The sequence below is a fragment of the Muntiacus reevesi genome, chromosome 5 (assembly GCF_963930625.1).
Source record: "Muntiacus reevesi chromosome 5, mMunRee1.1, whole genome shotgun sequence".
NCBI classification, from domain to species: domain Eukaryota; kingdom Metazoa; phylum Chordata; class Mammalia; order Artiodactyla; family Cervidae; genus Muntiacus; species Muntiacus reevesi.
The window spans coordinates 48,548,285-48,561,755 of record NC_089253.1 but is presented as its reverse complement, the minus strand read 5'-3'; the positions used below and the strand labels follow the sequence as shown (position 1 = coordinate 48,561,755).

Genomic DNA, 13,471 nt, shown 5'->3' with positions numbered 1-13,471 from the left:
GAACATTGGGTCACAAAGGTCACAAAGCCAGCTCGACCTAGGCGCCCGTACTCTTCAAAGCCTCAGTAGCACGGCCAGCTTCGAGGGGAAATCCGTTACAAACCCTGGAGAGAACTGGGTCCAAAGCCAAGAGGCGCGGTTACTATGACAACCAGCCGGCGCCTAAAGCTGAGCATAGTGCTCCCAGCCTGCCCCGCGTGACGCAGCGCCGGAAGTGAGTGAGCACTTCCGGCGGCCTCCCCCGCTTCCTGGCATCTCCGCGGTACTGCTTTCCCTGGTTGTTCCTGCCGTCATGAAGGACGTACCCGGCTTCTTACAGCAGAGTCAGAGCTCCGGGCCCGGCCAGGCCGCCGTGTGGCACCGTTTGGAGGAGCTCTACACCAAGAAGTGAGCGCCGATCCGAAGGGCCGTGGGCCTCCTGGGATAGGAGAGCGACGGGGGGACGGGGGTTGGACCTGGATCTTGGTGGACTGAGGGCGCTCGGACCCGTGTGGAGTGAATGGGGACAAGCTAGACAGAGGAGGTGTGTTGAGGGACCCGGAAGGCAGGACCGAGGAGGGAAAGGGTGACATCCCACAGGACTGAGGAGGAGAGCCACAGACTGGGTTTTGGGATCTAGCGTTCACTGCCTTCTGGACCCAGGGACTGTGACTGAACAGATACCGATGTCTTATATTTAGCCTTGTCATAGTGTGATTGTACCTACAGTTATTTTTCTCAGCAGTCTGGAGTAGACAAGCCAGAGACCAGTACATTTTTTTCCGCTGTTGATTCTGCCACTAGTTACTAGTGGTTGCTGGCGTGCAACCACTTCTCCGCGTGCCACGGCCCCTGCTTTCCATTGCATTTCATATTGGGCTTTGTGCACCTAGAAAGATCTTAGAGTATGGGTTTTTTAGAAACAGGATGAATTTCAGAATAATTAAGTTTATCAGTTGCTAAACAACAACCTCTTTTTAAGTGAATAGAATAAAGTGTTAGCAGTGGGTTATTTTTCACAGGAAAACACAGCTCTTGTAATACTCCCCTGTTAACCTTAGCCTTTAGCGTTGTGCCTTTTGCATGGACATTCAGTATGTGTTTTGATGGTAGTTGCTGCTGCTGCTAAGTCGCTTCAGTCGTGTCCGAGTCTGTGCGACCCCATGGACTGCAGCCCACCAGGCTCCTCCATCCATGGGGTTTTCCAGGCAGGAGTACTGGAGTGGGGTGCCATTGATGATAGCAGCCTTCTGCTGTTAGCAGATTTTGAGGAAAAAAATATTAGTTTTTGGCAAATAATTGCTTGTGTAGCCCGTTGTACTTTTCATGCATTTTACTTGCTTTCTTAAGAATTAGCCTTTGGTTTCAAATGCTCTATGTCATTGTTCTAAAGGTTTTCTGTATTAGCTCATTCAGTCCTTCATCCTATTCGTAGATGAAGAAACTGAAGCTTAGTTTAAGTTCCTTCTCTGAGGTAGTCAGCTAATAAGTAGAAGAGCCAGAATTTCAAATTCCATACATATGATTCCAAAATTCTAGTTTTCAGTCAAGCCTTGCAGTAACCCTTTGAGGTAGTCTAGAAAGATGTTCTCCGTTTATAGCTGAGAAAACAATCTTAGAGTGATCTCTCGGTGACATAACCATTGGGTGGCAGAGACAGGGAAAGAACTAAGCTTTAAAAAGCATCTGCTTTAGTATTCTTGTGTTAAACATTAGAGACTGATGAGTGTTTGTTATTTGATAGAACCATCAAAGGTGAAAGTGCCTGTGACTGATGCTAGGTTATAGGTCTTACGAGCCTTGTGTTTTTCAGGTTGTGGCATCAGCTGACTCTTCAAGTGCTTGATTTTGTGCAGGACCCCTGCTTTGCCCAAGGAGATGGTCTCATTAAGGTAAATGATTTGCCATGCTATGTCACAGTATTTAAATATGCTCAAGTACTTTTTAAAAATAAAAGATGGACTTCTCCCCCCCCATATATGTATATATGTGTGTGTGTATATATATATGTATGTATGTATGTATATATATAAGTCTACTCAGGTACCATTTTGAGTGCTTTACACATTTATTCATCTACTCCTCATAACAACATTGGTAGATTAGTACTACTGCTATTCTGTTTTTCTTATGTAGAGACAGACAGCAAGAGCTTAAGTGACTGGCCGTAGATCCCACCTGATAAGTGACAGAAGAGGATTCAAACATAGACATTCTAGCTTCTTCTAAAATCCCAACCCTGTACTTGTCAACAGTTGTTATAACTGCCGTCTCTCCTCTTCCCCTCTCCCCCACTGACTCTGCTTGTTTCCCCCAACACTTTGTCCTGGGCAGTGTGGAAGATGTGCTTCACTTGGGAGTGGGAGACTTAGTATCATGGAATGCTGCTTAGTATCATGCTGCCTGTAATAGAGCCTTGTAGAATTTTGTCAACAGAAAAACACACTCTGCCCAAGCCTTTCCCAGATCCCCTGCTTTCCACCCCATAAACCCCTCCCTCTGCCCAGATTTGTTTACTGGTAGACTATTGTCTGGATGGACATGAGTTTGAGCAAACTTCGGGAGTTGGTGAAGGACAGGGAAGCCTGACCTACTGCAGTCCATTGGGTCACAAAGAGTTGGACATGACTGAGCGACTGAACTGATCTGAGACTACTCTTTGAAATCTTTCCTGATATCTTTCTCCTTGATGCCTTTCTCTTGGATTCTGAATGAATCAGAGGTGTATAAATGCATTGGAACTGAAAGCTTGTTTGTAATGACAGCTTCAGTTATTTGCTTTAATTGTGCTTATAGTGAAGCTTACCACTTTGATATTCCATCATCTGGGCTTCTAAGGTTTTCTTGTGGTTTATATCTATCGGTTTGACATTTTACTACTCAAAGGAACTTGTAATCTTCTGTAAGCCTGGAGATTTTGCTGGCCATGCTATCTTCTGGATTATGTGAAAACATGATAAATTAGAGCTGTCTCGATATTTATTCCCTAAGGTTCTATATCATAGTGGTGGATAACTCATAAGTGCTCATTTCTGTTCTTTTGTTTCTTGTCTTCAAATCACTTTCACCTCATAGCAAAATATTTGCTCAGCCTCTTGGGAAAGTGACATCATATTTAGGTCAGTAGATTTGTTTACTATTTTCTTGGACAAAATAATCCTTTAAAAATTGTTGGGCCCCAGCCCTCATCATTCTCAGATAGATAGTGTTGACAAAAATGCAAATTAATACTCAAAAAGGAATAGGGGGGATTTTATTTGAGCCAAATTGAGGATTATAACCTGGGAGACAGACTCTCAGAAAGCTCAGAGAACTATGCAGCATGTTAGGATAGAAACCAAGCCCCGGTCAAACACACAGTCATATATACTTGAGACAGAGGGTAGTACATCAGAATGACAAACTGATATTTTACGCACAGTCCATCAGGGATGCACGGCCAGGTAAGGTCATACAAAGAGAGCAGCAAGTCACCTTGACCACTGCAGAGCTGGAAAAAAACGCCCCTCATTTAAGAAGTTACGTTGTCCAAAGAAAGGAAAAAATTGATGTTTACAGTGGAGCAGGCGCCCTAATGCAGATGCACAGTGCAGATGAGGGATGAGGGGGAAGGCTCAGAGAAAGAAATTCATGTGTGATTTTTCTTGTCCTGCTTGAAAATACAAATTGTTTGTATTAATATACTTTATTCAGTTTTAAGTTTATATATTTTAGTGTTTAATATAAATTTATTTTATCAATAGTATTCATAAATTTTCAGTCACCAGAAATAGCTTTGACTTTCTAGACTTAGTGAACTTTTTGCCTTAGAGACCTTTTTTTTTTAGGTAATTTCATAAATCATAACATATCAGAGAAGTTGAAACACTCCCTCTTAATGATAAAGGTATCTTTCAAATAGTCTGAAAACTCCATTTTATTATGTTGACTCTTTGCCAGGTGCCTGATATAAATATCTAACTGACTGCTACAGGTTCATTTTTCCCTCTAAGTTTTACTGAGAAATAATTGACATCTAACCTTGTTTTAGTTTAAGGTGTCCAGTGTAATGATCTGATGTACATATGTATGCAAAATGATCACCACAGTGAATCTAATTAGCATATCACATCACATTGTTACTGATTTGTTTTTCTTATGATGAAAACTTTTAAGATCTACTCTCCTAGCAACTTTCAGGTATACTGTGTGGTGTGGTGTGGTTAGCTGTCGTCACCATGCTGTACACTGCATTCCCCAGGACTTAGTTATCTTATAAATAGGAGTTTGTACTTTGACCTGTTGACCACGTTCACCCCTGCTTCTGGCAACCACCATTCTATTCTCTGTATAAATTAGTTTTTTAGGTTTCACGTATAAGTGAGGTTAAATAGTACTTGTCTTTCTCTGACTTACTTCACTTCACATAATGCCCTCAAAGTTCATTTGCATTGTCACAGATGGCAGGATTTTCATTTTTTAGGCTGAGTGATATCCCGCTGTGTATATATATTCACCACATTTTGTTTCACAGAGACGTTTCCATCTTTCGGTCTTCATACCCAGAGGAACTTTAAACTCTCTTTATCCAAAGCTGACTTGTCTGAAGGGTCCCTCTCCCAGCCCTGCCCGTGTGAGCACTCCCTGTACCACTCTGTTGCCCAGCTGTGAGCTCAGAGGTTGTCATCACCTCCCCTCTGTGGGACCTGCCCACGCTGAGCAGGTCTGGTTCTGTTCACTTGCAGATTTCTCAGACTCTGTCATCCTCACTGCCTTTGCTCCTCTGTCTTCTGTCATGACCTCTCATGGCCTCAATTGTTCTGTCTTCTTCAATCCTTTTCCTTCCCGTCTTCTTTGCATCCAGCCATGTGTATAAAATACAAATGTGGTTGTATATGTCCAGTGGTATAGCTTTAACTTTAGGATAGAGACCAAGGCCCGTTCTCTTTGTCCTTCAGAAGTACTTCTAAAACATAATGCAGTTATTTCTTTGGTACTTTTGCGTATGTTTATTCCTGTCTGGAATGGTTTCCCAGCTGCCCTCTCTACCACATCAGATTTGTCCACCTCATACTGGTCTTCATTCCTTAAAGCTCAACTATCAGTTTCTGAGATAATGTTTGCAATCTCTCTCATCGGCTAATCCAGCTGTGTGCTTTTTTCCTTGCTTTCTAACTCAAAGTGTGGTCGTTTATTCGTTTGCAAGTCTGGCTTCTCCACTAGGCCAGAAGCTCCTCAGAAGTTCAGTTTTTGTCGTACACATTCTGTGCTGTAGTACTTAGTAAACAGTCTCAGTAAGTGCTCAAGTGTTTGCTGAATGACTGTGATATTTGATAATGGGACATAATTAGCCTCCAACCTTCTGACCTCTGTTTAGTTAGTGAGCCTTTCAAACAGATAGTATGTTTTATTCAGAGTACTTTGGAGAACAGATAGATGAGTTGGCCCTTGGTAGAGTCTCATGGGACAAGGTTCTAATTCTAAAAGTTAGGCGGACGAAAAAAACAACTCTAGCTTTTTTTTAACAGTTTATTGGTGATCGTTTTTAAAATTATTTATCTGTTTGGCTGCGTTGGGTCTTAGTTGTGGCACTCAGAATCTTTCTAGAGTCATGAAGAATCTCTGTTGAGGAACACAGACTCTCTAGTTGTGGCACAAGCTCAGTTATTGGAACACATGGGCTTCATTGCTCTTCTGCATATGGGATCTTAGCTCCCCAACCAGAGGTTGAACCTGTAACCCCTGCCTCGCAAGGTGGATTCTTAATGCCTCAACCACCAGGGCAGTCCCTAGGGGTGATCATTTATGTGAGCTTAATAAGGCCCAATTTGGGACTTATGCAGTGCCTGCTGTCTGATGGGTGTCATGCTAGTGTCTGAAGTCTTGATTTTGCAGAATGAAAGATGTCTTATAATTACTCTCCGTGTTTTGGTTCCACAGCTTTATGAAAACTTCATCAGTGAATTTGAACACAGGTAAAATTCTTTTGTTTGTATTTGTTTTTGAAAATGAATACATTGATTTGTTGATGTTTAAAGACTGGGTTTTTATTTCAGGGTGAATCCTTTGTCCCTGGTAGAAATCATTCTACATGTAGTTAGACAGATGACTGGTGAGTGTCACTTTCTTTCATAAAGGAGCAGATCCTGATGGTAATTAAAATGATGTCAAAGTATAAGTTAATTGAGCTTTTCGATTTCAATAGACAATATAAAATTCTAAGTTTTGTATTTTATGGTCTAAGCCTAAAGATTATCCCACCTGTAAAGATGGATACTTTACAGGTACAACAGGATACTCTGTTGGCGATGCTTCTGACTTTGGTCTTTCTTTTCTAGATCCTAATGTGGCTCTTAGTTTTCTGGAAAAGACTCGTGAGAAGGTAAACATGAAGTTTGAGCCAGATCTTTTAAAAGCTATGTGAGTTACAGTTTGTGTCTGTGCCCACTGTTCACAACTCTGGAGACCAGTGTGTCCGTAGTCATGCAGGTTAAGTCAGTGACAGATGCCTTCATCGTTCCTGCATTGCCCACCCTTCTGAGCCCCGTCATCTCTGATGTCTTCAGGTGAAAAGCAGTGATGAGGCAGTGATCCTGTGCAAAACCGCGATTGGCGCTCTGAAGCTGAATATCGGTGACCTGCAAGTGACGAAGGTGAGGCCGCCACGGTACAGACTTAACAGTGTTTAAAACTGTAAGGAGAAAAAAATCCTAATTTTCCTCTTGGTTTACTTTTAAATAATTTTAAATTACAGGAAAGTTGCAAAAATAGCACAGAAAACTCTCCATTCCTCCCTGATGTGATGCCTGTTCCCCTTAAACAGTTCTCTCCCTTGTGAGCGCGTACATCCAGCAGGAGACCACACAGGATGAACTGAAGTTTTCCATTTTAAAGTAGTCAAATTTGTCAGTCTTTGTGGCTTATGCTTTTCACCTTGTCATATGTTACTTGAAAAACGTTTTAAGTTAGAAAGTATTCTTGCTTCCTGTATATAGGAAACTATCGAAGATGTTGAAGAAATGCTCAACAACCTCCCTGGGGTGACATCCGTTCACAGTCGTTTCTACGACCTCTCCAGTAAATACTATCAAACAATTGGAAACCATGCATCCTACTACAAAGATGCTCTGCGATTTCTGGGCTGTGTTGACATCAAGGATCTGCCAGGTAACATGACCAAAAGGTCTGTGTCACATGAGGTGCTCACTCACATGACGTGGTAGTTGTGACATGCCTGAGGCACCTGACCTCAGAAATTACCCAGATGTGCTTATTTCTTTTAGAAGGAAGCCCGCGTGGCAGGAAGAGTTGTTTAAGCCTCAGTTTCCGCACTGTATTTGTTTTCGGCTTTTAAGTCATTGAAGGTGAAGCTGACCCTCAGAGCCCCTTTACTGTTCCTGCTCCGGAACTGCTCCTTTCTGTGGTCTGAGTCAGAGTGAGAGGTAGAGTGATGTGAGGCACCGTGACATCCCTGAACCTGGGACTCTTGTCATGAAACTGAAGTGCTATACCCAGGGCAGTAAATTATGAAAATCTTCCAAGGATTTGGGGGTGGAAGAAAAGTGACCAGTGACTTTTGGAGATAGTGCAAGAAATATGTGTTTACAAAAGAAATTTTACCCTATTTTAACATATTTTAGATGTTTCACAGTATACTGTTGAAGCTAAGGAGATCAGCAACTCCTAAAATTGTTAGTGCAGTTTTAATTGCTACATTTCAAGAAAACTGTGTTGGAAAAAGCAACTAATATGGTCAAGAGAATAAAGGGACAAAATGTAGGTTAATTCTAGTCAAAAGAGGCTAAACGTGGTGGCTCTAAGCTGGATAAGAAATGGTGCTGCTTCCCTTAGCAGGCAGGGGTGTGAGGAACACACCCCACCAGGCAGGAGATTCACGTAGTTAGGTAAAAATAAGCAATGAATGCCTTTCCTACCAAAACTGTATATATGGTTCCAGGTACAGTCTGAGTCAATTCAGTACTTGAAACGAGGTAACTGATGTTAGAACTTTGTAATATAACCATTACAGAAAACAGTTTATTTTTTATTGGAAATTTCTAAAGCAAAACAGAACTGATTCTTGTGCCTGGAGTGTAACAGGAGGTGTGTTGTTGCCGTAGTGTCTGAGCAGCAGGAGAGAGCTTTCACACTAGGACTGGCAGGACTTCTTGGCGAGGGAGTTTTCAACTTTGGTGAGCTGGTAGGTGGACCAGGGGCACAGATTCCTGAGCCCGGGGAGGCTGAGCTTCTGTCAGCTGACCACGTCTGTCCTCACAGCTCATGCACCCTGTGCTGGAGTCGCTGAGGGACACGGACCGGCAATGGCTGATTGACACCCTCTATGCCTTTAACAGTGGCAATGTAGAGCGATTCCAGACTCTGAAGACCGCCTGGGGCCAGCAGGTCAGTCCCGTGGGATTGGCCGTGTGCCTGTGGAGCTCGCTCACCTTGTGTCTGTTGGTTTATTGAGCACCTTCCTTGCACATGCCAGGCCCTGGGGCCACTTTGCTCTCTCACCCTAGCCCTTCCTGCCTTTCCGTGTGCCAAGAGTCCTCTTGAAACCCCAACATACACCTTGTGGTCCTGCCCCCTGGTGTTCGTGACAGTGGCACAAATCTTACTTTGTAAATTCTTTGTCTTGGAAAATCCTAGGTCTTCAGCTAAGCACTCTTCTAATGATTTCCTGAGAAGAATGAAGTTCGAATCACTTGAAGCTAATAATGAGCCTCAGTGATCTAGAGTGGAAAATGTTTGGACCTGCCCAGTTTCTTTTTGTTCTATTGACTATTGTAGAAAGAATTTCAAAACCCAGGTTAGGTAACTGATGTTGTATTGCTTTACAGCCTGATTTAGCAGCCAACGAAGCCCAACTTCTGAGGAAAATTCAGTTATTGTGCCTCATGGAGGTAAGCAAGACCCAGGACCTACTTAGTGATCTAAAACCCTGCCGAGAGCCATGGGGCCCTGCCAACTCTGAAGGCCCTCGGGTTTCAGCTTAAGCTGTGGTGGTGGTGGTTCTCCTGCCCCCCACCCCCAACCAGCTCTGCTCTTCCTTTGCCACCACTTGCTTTTCTCAGTTTGTATTTGAGCCTTAGCTTCAGTGCCCCCTCCTCAGGGAGTGCTTCCCCGTCCATCTGTGCTGAGAGAATGTCACCTGCCTCTCTTCATCTGCCTGCTCCTCTGTCCTGCGCTGGAACATGAGCTTCTTGGCCACTGGCACTTTGTGCTTCTGCTCCATCGCAGTGTTGCCAGCTCCACATACAGCCCTGGCACATGGCAGCCTCAAGTACTCATCCAGGAGATGAGTAGTGACTGTTCTAGAAAACGACCACAAAGTCTATTTCACCTTGTCTAGGAATGGGAAGCTTAGTCTGAGTAAGATATGTGACTAATACTAAGAAAATTTTAGTATGTAGGGTACTGATAAGGTCTGTGTTTTCAGAGCAAGTATTGACAAAAATATCTTTATTGGTTCTCTGACTTAAAAAAACTTTTTTCAGATGACTTTTACACGACCTGCCAATCATAGGCAACTCACTTTTGAAGAAATTGCCAAAAGTGCTAAAATCACCGTGAACGAGGTATGTAGTTCTTAGACTCAGGGTGTTGCAGCAGCAGAGCTGCTTCCCAGGCTCCGGACTCCTCTGTGAGCTCACTGCCCCTAGACTCAGGTCACAAGGACACTGAGCCTTGGTCCCCTCATGTTTCACAGCTGGCAGGGTCCACAGGGATGTGCGTGTTGGCACCAGAGTGCCTTACACAAGCCCCCTCTATGCACAGGTGGAGTTGCTGGTGATGAAGGCCCTCTCGGTGGGGCTGGTGAAAGGCAGTATTGACGAGGTGGATAAGCGGGTTCACATGACCTGGGTGCAGCCCCGCGTGTTGGATTTGCAACAGGTAATGTGTCTGAAATACAGAGTTCACCTTTCTGGGTGTTTGGGGTTGTATCTGTGCTGTCCTAGTTTCATTTGGATGGAAGCCATTTAGGAAGAAAGCATTGTTAGACAAGAGATTTCGGAGAATGAATTACTGCTCTATGGACTAAGGACTTTTCAAAGAACCTAATTTAATGCAAGCTTGAGATTTGAACCCTGCATTTAAAGCTTATTGTGATAACAGTGCTGGTTGTGCTTGATGATGGCTTTTAATCTTAAAATTGGTACTCTGATTAAATATTCTTCTGGATCTGTGATTGGAGCGAAAATCTATCTTACTTATATTTTCTGGAAATTTAATCCTCTGGATTTCCTCCATTCTTGCCTGTTTTCTTTCATGCAAGTTTTTCTTAATGTCCTTCTGGTAAGAATTGACTGGGACAATCCCATCTCACACGCCCAGCTCCCCCAGCTCTGATGTCCTTTTTAATAATGCTGCCCTAGAGAATTAGCTGGACATTTAGGACTGGCCCATCAGCTGCCGTGATTCCCAGGTGCCTTAACACACATGTGTCCTGGCTTGCACACAGATCAAGGGGATGAAGGACCGCCTGGAGTTCTGGTGCACCGACGTGAAGAGCATGGAGATGCTGGTGGAGCACCAGGCCCATGACATCCTCACCTAGGTTCCCGGCCTCGGCCTGTCTGCGGAGGTGTTTGGTGGCTCGTGGTCCAGGCAGCTGAGAAGACCTGTGTTTAATTGGGGGTGGGAGTGGGATTCAGTTTAGATTAGGGACTGTTCTTACTGTGCAGATTGTCACAGAGGACTGTCATTGATGAGGGGGCCAGCCATAGGCAGAAGCCCCATTTCTGGATGCCGCTGTAGCCTGCAGTGGAGAGGGGTCGCCGGGGCTCAGGTGAGGCAGCAGGAATGTGTGGGTACCTCCAGGAATGGGAAAGAAAGCCCCTTATAGGTGGAGGGCGCCCACTCCAGCATTTGCCTCCACTGCACCCACATGTGTGAATGGCTTCTCCAGTGCAGCTTAAGGGTGTTTCTGTAATAAATGCCTTGCTCTGTCCTTTTTGTGGTTCTGTTTCCTTAGGCTTAGCTCCCAGGTTAAGCCTATGCCTGAAGTGGTTAAAAAGCAGGAGGTGGGACCTGGTGGAAATTTGGCCTTGGTTCTCACCGTCTACTCTGAGGAGAAGACAACCCTGACCACACTAGCCACGGGGCAGAGCCAGAGCAGAGGGTGGTGGGCACAGCGGCCAAGGAAGCAAGTCCTGCCTGTATTGTTGCTCAGGGAAACGTGGTGTTTGTTTCCTTCTAACATGTATCCACCCACTGCCACCAAGCCAGCAGCTTCTGTGGCCCGAGTACCCCGATGCTGACAGGAACCAACTTTCCAACAGCCCAGTCCTGGGCATCTAGGGGGCGTGGGGGAGATGCACGATGCACATACAGAGAATCACCAGAAAAGTGAGGAAAGAGGGCTTTAATCCCTTCTTCCTGTCTGTGCCTGGTGTGGCGACTGCAGAGCCTTCATGCTGCTGAGCTCTTCTTGTAGTTATCCAGGTGGTACAGGACCCAGCCGGCAGGAAGCAGGAAGCTGAGGAACGTCACCGAGAGCCCGATGGCCTGCTCCTGGGGCGAGAAGACGCACATGGGTCCCCTCAGCCCAGGCCGACTGCCTCTGTCCCTGGGAATTAACCAGAGGAGGGCGAAGAGCTAGACGCACGGCCCTGCCCCCTTGGCTCCCGCTGGACCCTTGGCCCAGCAGTGTTCACTCCATCTGCCCCAGATAGCCTTATCTGCAAGGTGTGAGCAGTGACCACTGCCGTTGTAAGGGAGGAAAGCCTATTGGACTCTATTCTCTGGGTGGGGCCTTTTATCACAGCCCCACCCTCTGCCTGAGAGCCTGGCCTGTTCCTTGACCTTGAACTCCTTCCCACCGAGCAGGATGTGCACCCTCCCTTCTGGTTACCTGCGGACTTGTGCATGTCAGGTGTGGTGTCAAGTTGCTTGGAACAAGTCCAGGGCCCTTTCTGTGAGTGGCGGTCCTGTTCCGAAGCCTGGGCAGGATTCCCTGTACATTTGTGTGTGTCTGTGTGTGTGTGTGTGCGTGCAGGCGCACACGCATGCAGACACATGTAGAGGCCACGCCACCTGGCACCCTGTGTTCCCAGTGGCTGCACCCATTGTGTGTGTGTGTGTGTGTGTGCGCGCGCACACGCACACGCATGCAGACACATGTAGAGGCCACGCCACCTGGCACCCTGTGTTCCCAGTGGCTGCATCCATTGTGTGTGTGTGTGTGTGTGTGTGTGCGCACACGCACACGCATGCAGACACATGTAGAGGCCACGCCACCTGGCACCCTGTGTTCCCAGTGGCTGCACCCATTTGTGTGTGTGTGTGTGTGTGTGTGTGTGTGCGCACACGCACACGCATGCAGACACATGTAGAGGCCACGCCACCTGGCACCCTGTGTTCCCAGTGGCTGCACCCTTGGAGCCCAGTTCCGAAGCACCAGCTATATTTCACCTTCATTGTTTCCTCCTGAAACAGCCCAGACCAGTTGCCCCACCCCTCCCCAGAGTGGATCAGAACACCAGGTTGGAGACCAGTCCTTCCTTATTGACTTTTCACTCCCCGAGATTTAAACAGCGTTGGCCTAGAATAGGAACTGAAGGCTGGGTTCAGATCTAGTCCTGTGACCTTGGGCAGTGACCTTGGCTTATTTATGCTTAAAGTAGAGACACGTTGTTGACTGTCCTGGAGCCCCAGGGTCACAGATTTGCATTTTCACCTGGGCTCTCACAGACCCTCAAAGCAGCCCACTCTTTTCCTTTTAATGGGTGGTGAAGCAAGATGCCCTGGGCGACCCCGACCTCAGCCTTCACCACTGTTGTTTACAAGTGGGGCCTGAGAACAGAGGGCCCCCGCCCACTGACTGACTGCAGCTTTGGGAGCCTGGCATGTGGGTAATGGCTACAGGGACCCCGTTTGGAAACCTGGGACACTGTTCCAGCCCAAGGTCTGAGACTCAGCACCAGGTCCCCTCTGTAAGCAGGCCTGAAGGAAGCCCCTCTCCCCTCTGCATCCTGCCCCAAACCCACCTCATCCTGAAAACATCTCAGGACTACCCACTCGCCCTACCTGGGGTAGGGGCCCCCCACCCCTCACCCCCTACTCCCCACTGCCTTGGTGGGACCTACCTTTGGAGAAGTGGGTGTTTTGGCTGGCTTGGCAGTGATGTGTGCCTTAGGGACCACCCAACCCCCCAGCGGGGCTTGCAGCAGCCTGATGGTGGGGGCCAACCTCAGCATAGCTGTAGGGCTGAGCTCCTCCTTAGTCCAGTGATGTTCCGGGTGTGCACGCCGTATGCCCTCTGCTCACTTGATTGCAGGAGCTTTTTATAGCTCACGGAGGTAGCTGCAGCTGTCCCCTCCTGTCACAGGGCTTGGCAGAAGGAAGCCTGCTTAGAACTGGGAGAGAAAGGGCCTCAGACCAGCAACTCCAGGCCCAGCCCCTGCTATGGCTCCCAAGGGGGCTTCAGGCTGCTTGCATTGCAGGGAGGACTGGCCTTCTCTGGAAAGGACATTCACTTCTTTGTGGGGAAGGAGCTCAACAAAAGAGC

The 13,471-nt window shown here is 46.5% G+C and overlaps 1 protein-coding gene and 1 long non-coding RNA gene across 2 annotated transcripts; one reads left to right on the top strand and one right to left on the bottom strand.

The window, feature by feature from the left end:
* Positions 1 to 215: 215 nt before the first annotated feature.
* On the top strand, positions 216 to 10,912 carry PSMD13 (proteasome 26S subunit, non-ATPase 13). Its single transcript, XM_065938133.1, has 13 exons — positions 216 to 387; positions 1,793 to 1,871; positions 5,899 to 5,933; positions 6,015 to 6,070; positions 6,297 to 6,340; positions 6,525 to 6,611; positions 6,954 to 7,125; positions 8,079 to 8,158; positions 8,236 to 8,361; positions 8,802 to 8,864; positions 9,459 to 9,539; positions 9,739 to 9,855; positions 10,424 to 10,912. The coding sequence occupies exons 1-13, from the start codon at positions 293 to 295 to the stop codon at positions 10,517 to 10,519; spliced, it is 1,131 nt and encodes a 376-aa protein (XP_065794205.1). The 5' UTR covers positions 216 to 292; the 3' UTR covers positions 10,520 to 10,912.
* Positions 10,913 to 11,311: 399 nt separating this feature from the next.
* Positions 11,312 to 13,188, bottom strand: LOC136169437 (uncharacterized). The gene is made up of 2 exons (XR_010663404.1): positions 13,050 to 13,188; positions 11,312 to 11,530 (listed from the first exon to the last, which is right to left on the bottom strand). It is a non-coding gene; the product is annotated as an uncharacterized lncRNA (long non-coding RNA).
* Between the last annotated feature and the right edge of the window lie 283 nt (positions 13,189 to 13,471).